The 21,541-nt window shown below is 31.8% G+C and overlaps 1 protein-coding gene across 1 annotated transcript; it reads right to left on the bottom strand.

Moving 5' to 3' along the window:
- Positions 1 to 1,243: 1,243 nt before the first annotated feature.
- On the bottom strand, positions 1,244 to 20,629 carry LOC127717827 (solute carrier family 35 member F5-like). The gene is made up of 13 exons (XM_052223686.1): positions 20,510 to 20,629; positions 18,165 to 18,448; positions 16,550 to 16,687; positions 15,720 to 15,788; positions 14,787 to 14,859; positions 13,814 to 13,870; positions 12,902 to 13,038; positions 11,290 to 11,459; positions 10,688 to 10,854; positions 5,693 to 5,852; positions 5,077 to 5,167; positions 3,276 to 3,430; positions 1,244 to 2,057 (listed from the first exon to the last, which is right to left on the bottom strand). Exons 2-13 carry the CDS (start codon positions 18,267 to 18,269, stop codon positions 1,997 to 1,999), a joined length of 1,383 nt encoding a protein of 460 aa, XP_052079646.1. The 5' UTR covers positions 18,270 to 18,448; positions 20,510 to 20,629; the 3' UTR covers positions 1,244 to 1,996.
- Positions 20,630 to 21,541: the final 912 nt, after the last annotated feature.

Genomic DNA, 21,541 nt, shown 5'->3' with positions numbered 1-21,541 from the left:
GAAACAGATTCCACCACCAAATCTCGTGTAATACGATATTTATCCACTCTCGGCAGTTAAATTTTAAATATTTAAAACGCTCGGCGAGCCTCGCGAGCCTCGCGTTTTAGATTTGAAAATTTAACTATCTCGAGTGGATAAATATCGTATCACACTCGATGCAGTGGTAGATTCTATATATATATATATATGTATATATTTCAATGTAAAGTCATAACCCATTCATATATTTCACAATTATCACATATAAACAATCTATGACAACTAATAAGGACTTAAAAGCATTATTTCACTTATGTTATTAAAAGTTTCATTAATCACATGCAATCATACATATAAAGTTTTTAGCAGAGTATACATAGACATCTAACCGGAAGATTAAAATTAATGACCCATTGATATATTCCCATAGTAAAATAAAACCCCATTGATATACATGTATTTGACATATCAAAAAAGTGACCCATTCTAGAGACAGGTTGGTGTATACCTCCTTATAGGAAGATAGCAAGGACCTTTATAAAATAATAAAAGAAAAATCTGTCCATGTCTATATTGATGTTCCAGCCCAAAACAGGTGTGCGACGTCTATAAATATAACACAAGAAATTTGTATACTGTGAACTGGGAAATTTTTGTGAAGGGTTTATTTACAGATGTAAAAATCATGGAAATATCCTTTCATGCAATTTTGATCTTTTAGAAAAATTTCATTCAAAGACAAGAAAAAAGGTTGAAATGAGTATCCTTAAATATTGATTAATTAATAAAATTTAGGTCCAGTTCTTTCTTAATAGAGCCTTGTCTAGGAGCTTATGTCCTACAGGGCTTTTAACCGGGGTAAAAACTAAAATTTTTACAGATATAACCAGATTAGTTCTTTCTAAAATTAACTCTATTTGTCCTATGTTAGTGTTAAAATGCAAAACAATGTTGGTAAATTTTTTAAGATGCCATTAAATATAAGGCAATGGTAATGACTTATTCAAGTTCAGTGTATTTTCAACATTGGAATTTACTTATGTAACATGTGGTGAAAATAACATGTGATGTTATATTAAATACAAAATATGAAACATAACCCAAAAATTTGTAAAGGGTTCTGCAGAACCCTGAGTCTGGCTTGCAATTGATGCTGTCAGTGTAACAGTGCATTGTTGACTGTAAAAAGTGAGATCAGTTATCAGTAAAATACAGAATTTAAAAAAAAACTTTTTGTTTAAATGCAATTTCTTGATCTTGGAGATTAGCTTTAATATGTCCAAGTTTCATAATAATCTATGACCCATGTTACCAAGGGGAAACAATTTTTTGGATTAAAGCTTGTACTTTCTCAATAAATGTATAACTTCTAAATGGTTAATATCCAATCTTTTTATCCTATAAAGAAACAACTTCAGTATGAAATTTCAACCATACTTTACTTAAAGCCAATAGAATGGCAACCTTTGGTAGTTTACAACTCATCCTAAGACTTTGAAGACTTGGTTGCGTACAGAACATTTCTAGAAATTTTATAACTGTGTTGTACTATACATTATCTATTCAAAAGATAAACTTTATCAAATTAGTTTTCTTTTCAATTCAGTTGCTAACATCCTTAATGAAAAAAAAAAAAACTCAAAATGAGCTTAAGGAAGTAGTGCCAATTTCCCCTGAAGTTATTTCACAACTCTTTCATGCGACTCTGACAACCTTTATAGTCATTCTTGGCCTTGTTTGAAGATACAATACAGTTAAACATTCTCCAATCAAGTCTTGCTTAAGTAGAACAATACTAGATTATTTTTGTGAACACCATTTTTTACATTTTATACTATTTATAACACATTAAATTTACAGTATGTTTGCATAATATGTGTGAACTTGAAATAACATGACTAGTATGCCCAACAACTTTGAAAGTTATCACTGACATTATGTATGGTGAGATAACTAAAAACACTAATTATTTGCTGTCCATAAATAATATCACTGGTCACTGTGGTCAGTCCTATCACTGGACATTGTTTTCATTTATCAGACTTTCTGTTTGTTCTCTGTCCACTTCTCTGTATCTGTAATTTAAATATTTCTATGCATGAAATTGATAAATTACATATAAATAAAAGAGCATTGTTTCAAATGATATGTTGCACATATTTTATCTGTCCAAGGGCAATAACTCAAAACAATCTGTACATGTGAGAGCACTTACAAGACTGATAAGACGGACCCAGGGATGCCAAGTATTTCTATGTCCTCCACTGGACAATAACAGGGATGACCCCAGGCTACTAAATCCTTGAATTTGTAGCACACTCTTGACTTTCTCAGCAAAAACTTTAAATTTTGCGGTTAAATGAGATAAGTTTGGAAAATATTTCTTTGTCAGTATAATTTTGAAAGACTATAATTAGGTTTCCATTTTTTTTGTCATTAAATTACATGCATATTTATACACACATATATATGTATACAAGAGTATTGCAAAAGGTAGGAAATTTAGAAATTTTAGCTCCACCCTTGAAAACTTTCTGTGGTGATCCCTAAATAAACTAGTTTAACCCTGTCACATGGTCGTGTGTCTTTGGGTTGCTGTATCATTTACATATACCCCCTTACTCCTTGTATACATATTTGAGTATATACTATCTAAATTGTCACTGATGATAATTCAACAAAAATTTACGTGAAGAACTACTTTACAAAAACAACATATGGTTCAAGTATTGTAAAAATATATTTTCTAAAGTCACTAAAAAAAATGTCATAGCATCTTATCATATCCATATAATTAAGAAAGAAAGGAGTTATGGGGCATATGTCAATGATACAGCAACTAAACATAAGATATTTTTTTGATCTGGTTGTCCAGGATAAAATTCAAATTTCTCCAAAGGTGCCAATTCTCATGCAGCGGTTATGTTTCCATAAATTTTCAATCAAATAAAAGGAACGAAATTATCATTTATATGAATATTTTGTACAGATCACTTTTATTGAAATGAATGGCACATTTACCATTTGATGCACAAAGTCAACAACTGCGCCAAAAGTTTACAGGTTGAAATCTTGAATATAACAACTTCCAAAATATCCATATTTACAGTAGACTATACTGTATTTCAATTATCTTCTTACCTTGATAGAATTATTTTCCTACAGATACAGTGTAGAATTTTTTTACAGCCTATTAACACAGGGTCCCAGTTCTTACCTTGGTAGAATTCTTTTCCTACAGACACAGTGTAGAATTTTTTTACAGCCTATTAACACAGGGTCCCAGTTCTTACCTTGGTAGAATTCTTTTCCTACAGATACAGTGTAGAACTTTTTTACAGCCTATTAACACAGGATCCCAGTTCTCGTAATGGGTAAGTAAACTAACAGCAAAGAATGCAATAAAAACTGGTAAAGTTCCAACATAAAATAACCAAGTGTATGGAATCTGAAATGAAATTAAAAAATGTATTACAAAAATTTAAAAGACAAGATATATTAAGTCCACTTTTAGCTGCCTGAATTGGAAATTCATAAATTATTATAAATCAGCCAAATTACATGCTTTAAATATTCACAAGACCTTAGACCATCATTCATCAGTATATATAATTTTATATTTTGTCTTACATATTAACATTAAGGCTTCTAAAGCTATCCTTGCATTTTGTGCGAAACTACAAAAACTGCCAAAATAGCCTCATTTTGACAACTTGTCATTTATATTTAGAAATGAGCAACTGTTACAGCTTTACCCAAAAAGATATTTTGCTACAAGATGTATTTTACATGTACATACATTTAGATGCAAATGTGTGTACAATAGTTTTTGGGGTAACGCTGATGCTCATATCTATTCTGACAATAAACAATGGGTAAAATGGCCATTTTAGGTCAAATATGTCAATTTCAACATGTTTGAGACATCAAAGCGACAGCATAAGTAACCTTTCTGCACTAAAGAGTCTAGATTATATCCGATTGTGTTCATTTATCAGTAAAATAAAAATATGACTCTAAAGGCTTCAATAGTTTTACCATTTTTGCAATTTCAGGGGCCAAATAATGGCGCTTATCATATCTCCTCCTTTAAACCTTATAAAATTGTAAATTGAAGGCAAATTAGGAATCTCTATTTTTAATTTTGATCAAACAAGAACTACTTATCTCCCTTTGCTAGCACAAAACTATCTGCAACATTTTCAGTTTCTTTCTCAACACGACCTTTTTGCTACTTTCTGGATTTTTATATTACACTAATTATAACTTTTTTGAGGTACAATTTCTTTCCTCTGTACAATTTTCTTTCAACAAAAAATAAGATGCTACATTTTTGGGCGTGTTTGGATCTGCTTACTTACCAAAAAATAAGAACTGTATATACTATTACTAATTACAATTTTTTAACTTTATCAGGGATCACCATGACCTATAATGGCATGGTGTATCGCCACACTTGAATTTCCCTCCACCACCTTCCATTTTCATGTGCCATGCTTAATTTGATGTCCACAAGGCTTCAAAAATAGATTGTACTATAATACCAGATACCTTTAACCCAATCAAAAAAAAATTATCAACCTATGTTAATCAACAGTCACAACAGGTGTCATAACTTTTGTTACAGGTAATCTGGTTATCAGCTAATGGGTCATTAATGATCACCAAAATTAGTATTCATACAAATAGCAAATGTCATTCCAAGTAAAATATCAACTTTATGTCCAAGGTGGGATGCGACCGAACGTGACACATCCTCTTAAAATTGATGACATCTCTCCCCCCTTAATTTCATTCTGTGGTGAATCCTGTAATAGAAGAAAGGCTTCCAGAAAATTTAAATATTAACGTTGCCTTGATGATGTATTTTGACTGTGACATAATAAATGTGATGTCATATCAGAGATTATCCAATTTTTTTGCAAACTTAGGCTTTTTTCAGGAGCATTTTGACTGAATTGACATGGAGCACAAGCATTGCTCAAATTCCGAGTGAGCTGCAGAAAAGATCAAAATTCGTTATTTTCATCAAATTCATTTACAGCCTTAATTTTATTTTACCAATAACAAAAGTTGAATTAAATGTAAACTTACTCCTTTAAAAATAACATCAGCTAACATAGTAAGTGGTATAGTGAGACTCAGTGATAAAGTGGCTATGAGTGATGACGTAAGAAAACATCCCCTGGAAAAATTATAAATGTTCATTACATAAAAACACCTAATAACACAATATAACATTCTTATGCCAGTTTACTGCAATTTTATTTTTGGCTTTTTTTTGAAGTTACAGAATTAATATACGGAATAAAAAATATTTTACACATTCTATAACAGCAAAACATATAAAAAATAAGAAACTGAAACAGAATAAATAGAAATATTAGACGAAAATCGTAAAAATAATACACAAAATGAAAATTTCACACATATATATATAGTTCCTTGTACTCCAAAGACTTAACAAAATTTTTTTGGACATTAATTCAAATTTGATAAGTTCCAATATTTTGCCTTATAACACAGATTCAGCAGGCTGAGTTCAAGTGACAATTATTAATGCTGCATATTGAACAATCAGCACCAATATTTACCAACATGTATTTATCAGGATGAGATGTACACTTTAAGCTATATTTTGTTTCGTTAACAATGAAAATAAATCCCTTGCATTAAATATTATGCATAATTATTTTTCTCAAAACCTTACCACAGCCATAAAAATTCTGACACAACAGTTCCTATTAATCCATTTATACATATGAAGAGCCATTGCTTTCCATTAGGCCATTGGAATGTTTCTTCTTTACTATAGTGAGTTATGAAAAAGCCTGGCCATATAAATATCACACAGAAAAATCCTACAAAACCTGCAAAACAAATAATAGTGTGTAATGAATGAATATCACACAGAAAAATCCTACAAAACCTGCAAAACAAATAATAGGTTGATTGTTATATTGGTCTTCTTTTACTTTAGGGGTCCCAACCCATATAGAGCTATACACAACTATCCTTAACCCTAAACCTGACCCTAACCCTTACCTTAACCTAACACTAGCTCTAACCCTAAAACCTAACCCTAACCTAGAACATCTCCTTACCTAACCATAACCATGAATGAACCCGAACTCTAAAAGTATAGGGACCCTTAAAGTAAAAGAAGGCCGTTATATTTACTTCTCTAAATCTTAGATAATTTATACTTTCCCTGACCACTTGATTATTGTTATATACATTGGATTCATTATTATTCATGGGATACCAATTTTGGTGGATTTAATCGGTTAAGGCGAAGTGTACGTAATTAACTACTCCACAGAATTTTTTTTTATTTTCCATGTGGATTCTGCTTGTAAAAATACATCAGACAATAAAATAAAAAAAAGGGGTAACCGTTTTCGTTTTTCAGATACAAGCTGTTGAAATTAACAGCATGATACGCCAAAAATACAAAGGATATATAGGGAAAATCATAAAAATCGGCAGATATTTTTACTTTATCAAGATTTTCTAATTCGTTGGTCCACAGAATTTTTTTAAAAATCGATATGCGATTCAAAAATGAACTACGAACCCATTGGTGCAAAGAAAGTCCTTAGCAACCGTGCTAGTTTACAAGCTATATCCTGTGGAAGTTTGATTTTTAGCGGAAAGAATAAAAAATATTCGGCGACGTTATTATTGTCTACTGTAACGTCATCACAATTTCTACTAGATATAACTCTATAACGCTATTATACCGTACAGTGTCGAAACAAAATCGTGAGTGTGTATAAAATTGAGAATGGAAATGGGGAATATGTCAAAGAGACAACAACCCGACCAAAGAGCAGACAATAACCCGACCAAAGAGCAGACAACAGCCGAAGGCCACCAATGGGTCTTCAACGCAATGAGAAAATCCCGCACCCGGAGGTGGTCCTCAGCTGGCCCCTAAATAAAATTGTGTACTAGTTCAGTGAAAATGGACGTCACACTAAACTCCAAAACATATAAATGAACTAAAATTAAAAAAATATACAAGACTAACAAAGGCCAGAGGCTCCTGACTTGGGACAGGCGCAAAAATGCGGCGGGGTTAAACATGTTTTGTGAGATCTCAACCCTCCCCCTATACCTCTAGCCAATGTAGAATAAAGAAACACATAGCAATACGCACAGTATAACTCAGTTTAAAAGAAGCCCGAGTCCGATGTCAGAATAGGTAACAAAAGAAACTAAACAAAAAGACAATGATACATAAATTAACAAAGGACTACTAGCAGTTATTGACATGCCAGCTCCAGACCTCAATTAAACTGATTGAAAGATTATGTCTTCATCATATGAAAATCAAGTACAATTCCTCCCGTTAGGGGTTTAGTATCATACAATCATAAAATATATGAGAAGAACATAACCCGTATCATGCCAACAACTGGTTTTAGAATAATAGTGTTTATTTCCGATGCAAAGACCCTATGAGTGAATCAATATTAATACCAAAATATGCAATCCTTAATTACCTGACAACAGTATCGTAACTATATCCTTTCCGAATAAGTCTGTTTAAAGTTTTGGTTAGCTCTCGAGGTGAATGCCGACATTTTTGTGCTTTGTAAAGAATATTACCAAAAAATATTGGATGTGAAATACCTGAACGTATAAGATTTCTACATGTTGATTTATATTTACGAATTATTTATAACCCATTTTCCTAATTATTGCAAATGCTCAAGCGTAATCAATTGATAAGGAAATAAACTGAGTATTTTTTAAGGATAATTCTGCTGCCAAAAAAAAAGCAAATTGGCAAATAAATATACTGCAAGTGAAAGAAAGTTACTGTATAGACTTTAACTCCATCTTTTCTTAATTAGACAGGGTTCCACATCTTTTTTGAAATGCTTGTATTTATAGCTGACTATGGGCTTTGATCATTGTTGAAGGCCGTACGGTGACCTATAGTTGTTAATTTCTGTGTCATTTGGACTCTCGTGGAGAGTTGTCTCATTGGCAATCATACCACATCTTCTTATTTTTATATTGTATTGTTCTAATAATTATGAATCAAATATCAAGTTTGAAATTGTCCCGGTTAACACAGCGTTGACAGAATGATTCTATACGTATTTTAATAATCGGTTATAATATTGGGATCGCGTATACACGTCTTTTTTTAAATCTTATTTCTGCATGTTTGTATTTAAAAAAAGTGTATATAATTTGCTGCATCTTTTCATCCTCACCATTTCCGGCGATATTCGAGGTATTGCGCACAAAACCCATTTTATTTGTCAAGTTCACACACGTGCACGTGACACAACTCTGCAATTTTATTTTAAAAATTTCCTGTCTCGATCGCTTTCCCTTTTCTTTAACTACACGACAAAGCATAATATAATGTTTGCTGGAGATTTTAAGTAAAAAAGGAAATAATTTCTTGTACCATTATTTGTTGAATATCCACATGCACGACTCCCAAAAAATAAGAAAACTGCATCTGCATATTATCTTGAGAATTTTTATGGCTGTAATAAGGTCAAAAGAAGAACCCGCATATGAATTTTAGCAAAGTAAAACAGATCGGAGTTTTTGATATAACTTGTCCCTGTATATAATGCAAATGAATTGCAGTTTTGTTAATATAATATGAAAATAAGGAGATGTGGTATGATAACAAATGAGACAACTATCTGCCACAGTTTAAGGTAGATCGGGTGTCTTTTTCTGAGCGTCCGTTCTGATCATGTTGCAAAAATACTTTCTTGTTTTAAAAATATTTTACCAAGTATCATTTAATATACAACAAAATACCTAAAACTTGAAATTTAAAGATTGAACTATCAAAAAATTAAGTGTCGTAAAGAATATTTAAAATTTTTGGGGATTTTTTCAAGAAAATAAGGCCCGTGACCCCCTATTTTTATTTGATATTTCGGAGTTATTAATGAAAAGCCAATTCTATCGTTTAATGTTTCCGCAATAAGGAAAACTTAAGTTTCCCCTATATTAACAATATAAAATAACCCAAATTTCGTTAATTTCAATGTGTTATTACGAAAAAACAAAGTCCGTGATCCCCAGTTTTTATATTGAAATTTGAAATTACATTGACCCAGAAGTCTTTTACAGAAGTTTAAGAAAAAGTTATCGTCCAACATTTAGACACCCCAGCTACCTTAAATGATGTAGATGTAAGCAATTATTATAGGCAACCATACGGCCTTCAACAATGAGAAAAATCCATATCGTATAGTCGGTTATAAAAAGCCCCGACATTGTAGACCTTATTTTCTTCACCCCTACCCCTTCTTCCCCTACCTTATACTACTGCTGAATGATACACAAAAGCACAACAAAAGAAAACATATTTCGCTATCCCTTCGAAATTGGAATTTGATAAAGAAAAAATAACACGTTCTATTTTTATCATACATGTGTAGTTTCAGTTTCAACCATGGTTCTAAATTTAGATTTTACTTTCCCCAAAAATTGCGGACGGAATAGAAGACACCTGTTTATTTTCTGCACCTTGAAAACTGAGATTTGGATAACAAATTTTACTTATTCTGAGATAAATGTAATAGTGCCCAATTCTTAGTTTCTGAGTGTGTAATGTTTTGTGGACGGAATCTGATGTTTTTTTTTTTTTGCTGTTGGCTTTTTCTTCGCCTTCGGCTTATAAATGTTCATTATGTTGTACTAGTTGTCGATTACCCCTTAGTATCTTTTATACTTTTTACATAAATAATAAAATATAAAACATCATAAAATTTTCAATTGCATAAAAACGGACATGCCAACGTCTTTCTTGTTCAACACACAAATTCACATGCAATATAATTATTCGTTACCTACAATTTTACGCTACACTGTGAATTTCATTCAAAACTATGGTTTTTCAAAAAATATTGTGGGGTCAATTCTGGTTTGATTTTAATGAATTTGATACGAATAGAAGCAGAATTGTCACTGGTTTATTTGTTTATTTGGTTATACTTTTGTTGTTTATGCGTGTTTACCTTCTGTTGAAAAAAACACGAGTCGTATTGTGTACCTGCTCCTGCGTGTCTAAAACAAAAACAGTGGTAATAAAGTCAGACTAACTCACAATAGGATACTCAGATTTCTGATTGGAGTCATTCTAATAATTTCTTTGAAGTTTTGAGATAGCACATGAATACTTGTTTGGATTCATGATAGACCGCACGAAGTAATTTTTCTTTCATGTGCCCATTTTTCCTTTCTTGGAGTAGGTGAGATAACCCGCGTAACTAACGACGCACGTTTTTTATCCTAAATTCCGCTAGAGGCGTGCAATTACGTACACTTCGCCTTAAGGTGAACCACAAATTTACATTTGTTCAATCAGAACCAATGTTATACATTATGTATATGCAGACTTTGGAAAAACCATGAAATCACAAATTTTTACTGGCTTGAGTGGAAAATATTGTTTCACCAACCATGCAAGGGTTAAATCTATATTTTTATAGTCCAGAAATTTATTACTACTTTCAATATTCTGTGTGTTATTGTGTACAATTCATTAATTATTCTCTAACATCAGGAACAAGTTGCCATTTATAATATCATTATTTTGGAGCACCAGAGTTCAACTCCCTTCCTTTTTGGTGAGTTTATTATATCATATAAAGAGGCTATAAACACTATTCCCCTTAATTTTTTCTTAAATAGCCCTCATGAAATGCTAACTTACCAAAAAACATAGGAATATCTAGTTTATCTTCATGGTCAACATTTCTACGAAGAGAAACTAGATAAAAAGCATAGAGCATTGAACCAAAGACAGCCCATAGAGCTCCTGCTGGTACTCCTTTCTCCAAATTTACATCAGCCAGGCTTACCATCACAATACCACCAATACTGAAATAAACCAGTTCAATAATAAACCAAATAAAGGCATTATCTCCCTTCTTTTTAAAGAATTTGTTAATTATTCAAGGTGAAGAGTTTGTTTATATTGATTTTGAGATGAAATGATTGTCTATATAATAAATCAGTTATTGATTTTTAAAATATCTATTCAATAATTGTAGGTCGTTGTTAGTTTTCTTAGTACAAATACTCCATCAATTAATGTAGATTATTATGCAATTTTACTTTTGTAAACAAAAAAAAACCTACAAAAAGTCATTACCTTCTACATGTATTCAATATTGCTACCACTAGTACTGTTCAAGAAAGATAACTTTCAATATAAAAATAAGATGTGGTATGATTGCTGATTAGAGACAACTCTCCAGCATAGACCAAATGATGTAGAATTTAGAAACTATAGGTCACAAATTCACATCTTACCTGACTAAAACAGTTACAAGTTTTGATAATGTAAATCTGTCTGCTCCTGAGCTTGGAAATATAGCTGCACATATTAAAGTAAACAATCCAGACGTAGACGACAGGACATTAACCACTCCTGCTTGAGTATCTAACAAAGCTTGCTGGTAGGAAAAATTACCAAAAAACCACTGAAATATAAAGGACATATGAGACTGAAAGGAAACACTAAATGTTTTCTACTCCAGCTAGATATTGTATTTTCATCAAGGACTCAAGAATGTGTATTGTTGGACTGCTGTTTCACTGACATTTAACAAAATATTTTTTTCTCAAATAAAATTTCAACCAAAATATTGAGTAAAAAAATTGCTGTTTGCTTAGAACTTCAAACATTGATACTTCAAAATTGACGATAGACTTGATTACCTCCCTTTGACCATTAACCAAAAATTTATACATACCTTTCTTGTAACATATTAATGAAGCAGTAAGCAAGTCAGTAAATTCTTTTACAGGAATGTTTCTGTTCATTTTTTTCACAACTTTTCTAGACTTGGGTCTATTTAGAGATTGACACTTTGTATAGACAACTGACTATTGATTTGATTTTTTATTTTTTGGTGTTTTAACGCCACTTTTAAGCACCGCTTTTGGGCTATTTCGTGGCGGCCAGTTTTTATTGGTGGAGGAAGCTGGAGTGCCCGGAGAAAACCACCGACCTTCGATAGGAAAACTGACAATCCTAGTCAATTAAGATTGGAGTCGAGTGCACCCGCACGAGCGGGGTTCGAACTCACAACCTCAGTGTTGACTGGCTAGTGATTACAGTAGTAACTACTTAGACCACTCGGCCACCGAGGCCCCAACTGACTATTGATGAAAATCATATGTTGACCTTTAAACATCTTTTGTTATTTGTGTCTAAGTTATGTATACATCTTCTATTACTCTTAATTGATATACATTATTTTGAAAATTTGTTGATGCTAATTAGGGTCTAATAAACCCTAAACAATATAATCTTCTGTTAGATTTGTCTTTTTCATATCAACTTTTAACAATCTTTATTGAAATCTGACAGTACAGTGGTTTAGTTGTAATACGCAAACTCACCAATATACAGAAAAATAGAGCTTTATTACAAACTCACCAATATACAGAAAAATAGAGATTTATTACAAACTCGCCAATATACAGAAAAATAAAGCTTTATTACAAACTCACCAATATACAGAAAAATAGAGATTTATTACAAACTCGCCAATATACAGAAAAATAAAGCTTTATTACAAACTCACCAATATACAGAAAAATAAAGCTTTATTACAAACTCACCAATAAACAGAAAAAAAAGAGCTTTATTACAAACTCACCAATATACAGAAAAATAAAACTATTACAAACTCACCAATATACAGAAAAATAGAGCTTTATTACAAACCCCCCAATATACAGAAAAATAAAACTTTATTACAAACTCCCCAATATACAGAAAAATAAAACTTTATTACAAACTCACCAATATACAGAAAAATAGAGCTTTATTACAAACTCACCAATATACAGAAAAATAAAGCTTTATTACAAACTCACCAAAATACAGAAAAATAAAGCTTTATTACAAACTTACCAATATACAGAAAAATAAAGCTAACTTCATAACTTGTTTGACAGATAATTTGCTCATTGATCTCAACCTTGCCTCCTCTGCCAGCAGTGAGGCAGAATAGGACAATCTGGCAAGATTAGCATCTTCTGCATAAGTTTCTATGAAAATGAAAGACAGAAAATAAAAGACAATTAATTTTTCATCATACATCAATAGTAACTCCAAAAAAGGCCTAATGTTTTAACCAAAAAAATAGTATCCAAAAATAGTATGTAATGCTTTCATTGTGACATCTGTTTTTTACCTCATGTGGACGATTCCGGAGCACCTTAGATCAACCCAGGTTTTTTGGTTGGGTTCTAAATTTTTCTATGTAGTGTCTTGTAAACTTATCTTTTCGTCGCTTTTTTTAACATTATACCATGATTTTGTCTGTCTCTCTTTGAATTGTGAGTTTTGATTCACCCTTTTGTATTTAAAACATATTTTTTACCTGATTTATAGAATAACTAATCAAAGAATTCAAATATAGAAAAATATTCAACGAGTAGAGTAGTGGGTGAGTTAATTATCAGTGTTGTTCAGTCACGACTTAAATATTTTTCGATATTTGAATTCTTTGATTAGTTATTCTTTTTATTACACTGACAATGGGCTTTTTTAATGGAAATAGAGTAGAAAATGCAAGGAACTATATCTTTTTCTACGCATTGGCAATTTGCTTTGATGCAACGTCATCAACGTCTGGACAACACGTAATGTTATATGACGTCAGAGGAGTGAAATTATCGGTTTTTATTTCATTAGGAATTTACGGTAATCATTGCAACCAATGTAATAAATTTAATTAATTCACACCTATTTACTACTTCCGACACTTTATTAAACCTTACAACACATAATATTATTTGTTTATATTAATAGAAAAGTTACCTGACAGATGTCTAACTTCTGAGACTTTATTGAACCTTACTGACTTCCCAGATGATACTGAAAAGAAATAAAATATTTAATAAATAAATATATAAACTTTTGACTGCAACTAAATTTCATATCACAATTTACACAGAAGTTCAGATAAAATAAGTAAATATCATATGGCAGCCTGTGGTTTGTTGAAGGTTTTACCTAGGACATTTATAATTTTTTTTAAACAATGGAATATAATTAGACAAATAATGACCTAAAGTTGGCATAACACAATTTCAGACAAATGTGACATTTTGTTCTCAAAAAATAGTTTGATGTTCTTGATTTTGTTTCTGTTGTGGCATATCTAGTATTTAACTAAGGTTATATGCATGTGAAGTTTAATTTTTCAGCCCAAAACATTGAAATTAATATTCAACTATTAGTTAAAAATTATAGAAAAAGTCTTTTTGCTCATATGAAAAAATTTGTAAGCACCAAATCTAACATAATCACACTTAATTCTTCTTTTCTAAATTAAAATGCAGAAAACATCTTTGGTTTTATTCCATTTTGTACAACAAATTGGACATGGGGTGTCTTGTTATTAATCATTTTCTTTTTTCCTTTTGGGAGTTCTTAGTTGTTGTTGCTTTTGTTTTATGTTTGTTTTTGTGTAGTTTGGTAGAAAGAGGCCACTCACAAAAGTATCTGAGAGTTGTTAAGACATGATATTTGTTCTCTCATAACAAACACTGTGTGATGAAATTGCATCAATGATATTAACACTCTAGAAATTTGATGTGTCTGAAGTGCTTTTCTGGATTTACCTTCATCAGGGACACACAAAACCCCAAAATTTTAAAGCCTAGGATGTATAAATAATACCTGAATACGGTACATAAAAATAATATGACCTAAAGGGACCTAAAAAAAAATAGTCAAATTCATCTAAGGTCAACTGTCACCAGTTAAGTAATTATTGGTCAATACTTACAACTACAATCATCAGATTCTGTGCCACTGGTCTTATCCTCACCCCTCCTAACTGGTACATAAACTGGATCACTCTGTTAAAAAACAAACTAAAGTTAGAGAACGGAAACCAACTTTGGGACGTACGGACGAACGGACTAGGGTAAAACTTAATGCCCCTCCGCTACGGCGGGGGCATAAAAAAACAATAATTACAAGAGAGCGTCAAATGTACAATATGCTTATTAAAATAATGCTGTTGATGAATGTCTTTAGATATTCATAGAAAAAGCTATTTAACTGTCCTCATGCATACAACAAGGTCATTTGATTAAAAACTACTCTTGATGTTTAGCTAATCAATGTGAAACAGGGGGATTGTGGAATTCAAAAGAAAGTCCAAGCTGCATCCAGTGAAAAAAACTCATTGTATCTAGCCCAAAAATAATTAATGCTACTTTAGTTGCAGACTTTCTTTTATCCTATTATAGTATAATGAATTTAAGTGTATAGCCTCATTCCATACCAAGGTGATTTAGTCAAAAACTACTCTGATAGTCGTTATTACAGTGAATGCTAATAATTGTGAATGATTAACTCTGATCATATCATTATGAATACTGTAGATTTAGAAATTATTGTGTTGCATTTATTTTACGATTTTTGAGAAATGGACACAAAATGCAAGGTTAATTATTGCAATTTCAGAAACATCTGCATACAGATATATGTACCAGATTTTAGAATGCGAGTTCTTATAAGTACTGTGATACTCACGCAGTCGCATTATTTGCATTTATAAAAACCTCGCAATAGTTTCTGAATTTAAGTAAAGAGAAAAGGGATATACATCAACGAGGCTTCTTTGAAAATGTCCAGTTCCTGTGCATAAAAGAATTTGAAATATCAGACTAATCTTAAAGAACAGAATAAGAAAATATAACATCAATCCTACCAGAGTATGGTTAGTGTCAGGACTGTTAGGTCTTTCTTCTTCAATGTTGTCATCTTGGGAAATTAAATTCTGAAAATGTAAACACATACACATACTATGAAACTAACTGCAAGAAAATCTTAGCTAGGTGTAATATACTTATCAAAGAGGGGTCTTAATTATGCATGTCTATTTATCAAATTCTTTGAAGAGATATTCATTAGGAATCACTGCAGGCTATTTAAGGTTGGTGCTCTTTCTCCCTTGAATTAATTAGTGCCACCTTTAGATTTCCAGTGTCACTCTTGATTTCCTCAGTATAAACCTTAAATTTTGAATTTTGAATTTATTTGAGATAAGCTGTAGAAAATATTTCTTAATCAGCAAAATTTTATTGATTTTGAAAGACTATAATCATTTATGACAAAAAATGAAAACTTAATTATCTAATAAATTTTAATAATACAAAAAAAGTTTGCACACATGTATATATGTAAGTAAGAGTACCCTATTGAAAAAGGTTTTAAATTTATAAATGTTTTTCTGTGTTTAAAATAATTATTTTATAAATTACACCCTTGAAATTTTTCCTGTGTTGATTCTTTTTCATTTTGTTTACCAGATATCTTTCTTTATCATGCTATGATAATTGCATATAACTTTAAGATTTAACTGGCTACTGTCTTAACTATACTGAATCTACTCAAAGGGTCGCTCTCTGTTGCCATCTCAAATGAATATATCGGCAGTACTATATTTTCTCTACTGTGGATGGTACAATGCACATCATGTTTTATTCAGTCTTAAAAATCCTTCCAAATTTAAATGGTATTAACTGATCTATGACTTACATGTAAATTTCCACCATTTCTGCACTGTCTTCGCCATGGTTCCCAAAAGAGGAAGCCAAACAAATATATCATAAACATACTAGTCTTGGCATAAGTTGTAAAAAATGGTTTATTAAAGTCTTCTTCCTTAAACAGGTACTGAAAAAAAATAAGTATTGATCAATAATTCAGTAAACCATAGAAATACAGTGTATAACAAGACTGTAATATGCATTGTTGTGGTAAGCATACTTTCTCGTTTCTCGTTTTTTATATAGATTAGACCGTTGGTTTTCCCGTTTGAATGGTTTTACACTAGTAATTTTTTGGGGCCCTTTATAGCTTGCTGTTCGGTGTGAGCCAAGGCTCCGTGTTGAAGACCGTACTGTGACCTATAATGGTTTACTTTTATAAATTTTGACTTGGATGGAGAGTTGTCTCATTGGCACTCATACCACATCTTCTTATATCTATTGTTACTTGGATGGAGAGTTGTCTCATTGGCACTCATACCACATCTTCTTATATCTACTAACTTGTATTCAAAGTATATGAAACACAAATCATCCCTGTGCTGCTGTTGATTAAATATTGTGTCATTCTGTTCCCTACAGATGGAGAAATATGTAAACAAAATAATTGTAGGACAACCAGACAACGTGATTGCAATTGACACCTATTGCTAGAGTGGCGAAATAATGATATTTTGATTTGTTCACTGCTTGTCTCTACTGGCAATGATTTTAACCTTTCAGTATGGTGTGTGCACTAGCTATATAGCTAATGTAGAAGACTATATGGTCATGATGGTGATAAGTAGAGCTCTATTTTAAAGTGTAGGTGCTGAGGCAGTGTAAAGCAAACACCAATCAACCAATCAATCTATTTTAGGATAACTAGTCGTGCTAGTGTTGTTCCGTTGCTATCTCAATGACCTTTATCATGTTTATCCAAATCTTCTCTTCTTTTCTTTATAATTTCTCAGCAGTTTTATAAACTGATCTTTTGCATCTGGTGTGATATAATTAGTACCATTTATGTTATTATTCTGATGAATGTTATTTAATTTAAAGCAATGAATGCTGTTGACTGGTGTTAAACAGTCCCTATCATTTGGTAGAGTGTTTATTTTTACAAAATCATTTGTACAATTAGCCCAAGCGTGTTGACATCACATCTCAAACCTTCTTTAAGTGTCTAAGACGTTGGTATTAGTTTGTAACATGTTCAAGTGTTTAAGACATTGGTATTAGTTTGGTGGATTGATGTACTCTAGTTGTGTTTACACTACATTGTGGTTTATGTCTCCTCCAGTTTGCATTTAACATGTCACAATCAACACTTTAGTCAATGCGGTCTGTAAAATTTTCTTTTTTTTTGACTTGTAAATATTACCTATTTTAACTCTGATGATCCAACACAGATCAAATCTACAACCAATAGAGGGTGTGGATGGGGGTTTACAGAATAGAGAAAAATGGACCCAAAAAATAAAGAATAGAGATAGAATAATGATGTGCTAAAATATGAAGAATAGAGAATAATGGGCAAAAAGTGTAAAGAATAGGGAAAAATGGCCTAAAAAAAATTACAGAAATGAAGGACTCCCCATCCAGACCCTCAAATATTAGTTTACCTCTGTTAACTCTGATGATCCAACCCAGATCAAATCTACAACCAATAGAACTATAATACCAAGAACCAATCTCTGGACTTTGGTCAGTCTTGTTGTTCCCAACATCTCAAGGAATAGTTTTTGGTTTTCTCAGTGATGGGTCTTTGTCATTTTACAGATTGTAGAAAACCCATCAAAAGGGACAGTAAATTAACATTATTCACTTTTTCAGTTAGAATAAATTTAGTAAGTACTACATGTTATTGACTTTTCTTAGTTGCTCTTACAATTAAAACCTGTTTTACCTGAAAAAAAAAAAAAAATATTACAAAATCTTCTAGAGTTCTCATGAATTTCTATTTTTTTGGCACACAAGTCATACATAAACATGATAAATGTATGTTATAATTTCACTATTTATACTACATGTACATGATGTAGGTATTTAATAATTAAATCAAATATGAAATTGATGTATTTTAATGAATTCCAATGATGATTTATTGTTTATGATGTTTATTTTACCAATGTACATGCCCTTGAGTAACAAGAGTGAAAGAAAACAGTTCTTATAAAGTTGTCTTTTTGAAATAACAAACAACCATTATCTGTTAAGTCAATGCTTTCAAAAATGTGGTGCACACTGAATAACCCACGTAGAGTTATTTTAAAGTGTGCACCACATTTTCTATGTTATTTCGAATAGACAGAAAAAACATTACAGCCATTCCTTATAATTTAATTCTAAATTCCATTTTAAACCAGAGTAAATTATGAAAAAACGTTGACGACTTCACGGTCACATGACTAAATTATGTCTATGAGCTGATAAACAAAACACTGTCAGCCAATCAGAAGACACGTTACATCCAAATTCAAATTATTGTCTTATAAATGAAAAATTGCTGATTCACTGACATGGTAAAAATTGAAAATTCCCTATGATGAAAGCGACTATTGTGAACACCAGGGTGACTACTCCCGACTAGATATCGCTTTTGACGGTAGGGCAAAGTGAAATGGACGGAAAAGCAACTTTTTCGCCCCAGTCTCTGCTAGCGTGAGCTCTGTGTATCATGTAAATTTTTTTTTTTACTCATATACAATGTAGGCATGATAGGGGTTGATAAGAGCAGGGGCCTGTTTTACAATGACGCAAGCCCCTACATCACTACAAACTGAAAAATGCTGTATTATTGTGCTTTTTTCAGAGATACATTTACATGTATGTACACTTGTAATCTTTTTACATTTTCCACTTTTTTTTTTGAGAAATCTGTTCAAAGAATTTTGCAGTAATAGTAAATATCATTTATGTTATAGCTACATTTTGTACATGTATGAACAGTCAGGGGACTTACCATGCTTACTTAAATGAGTGATTTTTAAATCACTGATTCAAGTAACATTGTGTCCACAAATGTTGGAAGTAAGAGTTGTCTTTCTTTAATAATCACCTATTTAAGTAGTACAAATAAATCACTAGACTAACCGACCGTGCAAGGGCTGTATAGCCAGTCAAGGTCGTTAAAAACTTCCATTTGTTGACTAGACTAAGTGATTTAATTTTATTGTAGCTTTGAATATACAATACTAATGATCCAGGGACTAATTATTGTGCTAAAATGATCAGAACCAACATCTGTGTTGATAGGATGACCGGTCATGTCAGGTGATGGCTTTGTACTGGATCTGGGATAATGACATGAAAATCACTTGTTTAAGTACATGTATCATACCTCTATTTTCTTCCAAAAAATCACTTCTTTACTTGTACCAATATCTGGCATCACAGTCATAGAATGTTATTTGAACAGAATTTCAAGCGTTTGTGGAAGACACAACATTGAAAAATAATTAACAAATGTGTTCAAAATGATTATGTGGTGATTTGAGTTTTTCTCTACTTGTACAAAATAGACGTATTTACACTTGTATGCAAATCTGTCCACCATTACGTAAAATCACACAGGTTCCCGTAAACTTTGACATCATAATTCAAAACATTTGACGTCACAATTAAAAAGTGATTGTTGCCTGAAGTCAAAAGGTGATTCGGAGTAGATCTAAGGTCATTCGGAGGCAAAATATAGCTAATTACCAAAAGTGTAAATACGTTTATTATTATTATGTTGTACCCTTCATCAGGTAGCATATGCCTGATATTTTCATGTGTATTGTTTTAAATTGAATGTACTGTATTGTTTAATATTGCCGATTCAGAAGCTTGTTATTGCTTATGTTATGTGTAAATTTATGCACATCGACTTTAAATAAACGTTGGACTTTCACCATGTTGATGTCGACTTCAATATTGACATTATAACATGTTGTTGAGCACTAGAGGCGCCTCATAATTTACTTACTGGGAATGTTTATTATTCAAATTCCATAAAAATTGTTGTCTGTGATACGCTGTAGTAAAACTATCAGCGAGTCCGATGAAATAGAGATACTTCTTCACAAAAAAACGTAATCTGTCAAAGACCCGGAAGTTGTTAATCAAAAATAAACAAAAATCGAAACCGGATTTCAAAAACGTGATAAAAGTTGCTGCCAGATTGTTCTTGATCGAAACATTTTTAAGAGACAGTTTAAAGTCACCAAAAATATTTTTTATAGATTCAACACAACAACGTATCTCAATGAAATTAAAAACCACAAAAAAATGATAAATAAAATTAATAAATGAATAAAACGGTGCAGATGTTAACTGCGAAAGTTCTACACGACAGAACACAAACAGTCGTCATCAATGGCATTTCTTCCACCTCAGTACCCGTAACATCTGGTGTACCACAAGGAACAGTATTGGGCCCAATACTGTTCCTCATCTATATAAATGACCTACCTGAATATTTACAACATAGCAAGCTAAGACTCTTTGCAGATGACAGCATAATTTACAGGGAAATAAAAACACAGGATGATTGTCATAAACTGCAACTAGATCTAGACTCAGCAGCACGATGGGAGTCAGATTGGCTCATGGCATTTCACCCTGACAAATGTACCAACCTTACCATCTCACAAAAGAAAAATAACTATCGGCATAATTACATCCTCCACAATCACATTCTCGAATCAGTAACATCTGCAAAATACCTCGGCATCACCTTACAATCCAATCTTAAGTGGAACAAGCACATAGACAGTATAGTATCAAATGGGAACAGATCACTTGGTTTTTTAAAAAGAAATTTAAAAGTTATTAACACAGAAATAAAATCAAGAGCATACCAGGCACTAGTAAGACCCAAACTAGAATATAGTTGTAGTGTCTGGGACCCCCATATGAAAGATCAACAGACAAAATTAGAAAATGTGCAGAGACGAGCTGCTCGTTATGTACACAACAACTACGATTACACGAGCAGTGTCACAAACATGCTAAATCA

The sequence above is a fragment of the Mytilus californianus genome, unplaced genomic scaffold, assembly GCF_021869535.1.
Source record: "Mytilus californianus isolate M0D057914Y unplaced genomic scaffold, xbMytCali1.0.p SCAF_10, whole genome shotgun sequence".
In the NCBI taxonomy this organism is placed as follows: domain Eukaryota; kingdom Metazoa; phylum Mollusca; class Bivalvia; order Mytilida; family Mytilidae; genus Mytilus; species Mytilus californianus.
This window is presented reverse-complemented; position numbering and strand designations above follow the sequence as displayed.

What these genes read in the sequence shown, in the direction of transcription:
- LOC127717827 (XM_052223686.1), bottom strand. Translation starts at nt 18,269, where the DNA reads ATGTTGGGAACAACAAGACTGACCAAAGTCCAGAGATTGGTTCTTGGT. An exon ending in GATCATCAGAGTTAACAGAG is followed by an intron (nt 16,688 to 18,164) that starts GTAAACTAATAT and finishes ATTTTTTTTCAG; the next exon opens with TACCTGTTTAAGGAAGAAGA. An exon ending in AGGAAAAGAATTCTACCAAG is followed by an intron (nt 2,058 to 3,275) that starts GTAAGAACTGGG and finishes TTTAAATTACAG; the next exon opens with ATACAGAGAAGTGGACAGAG.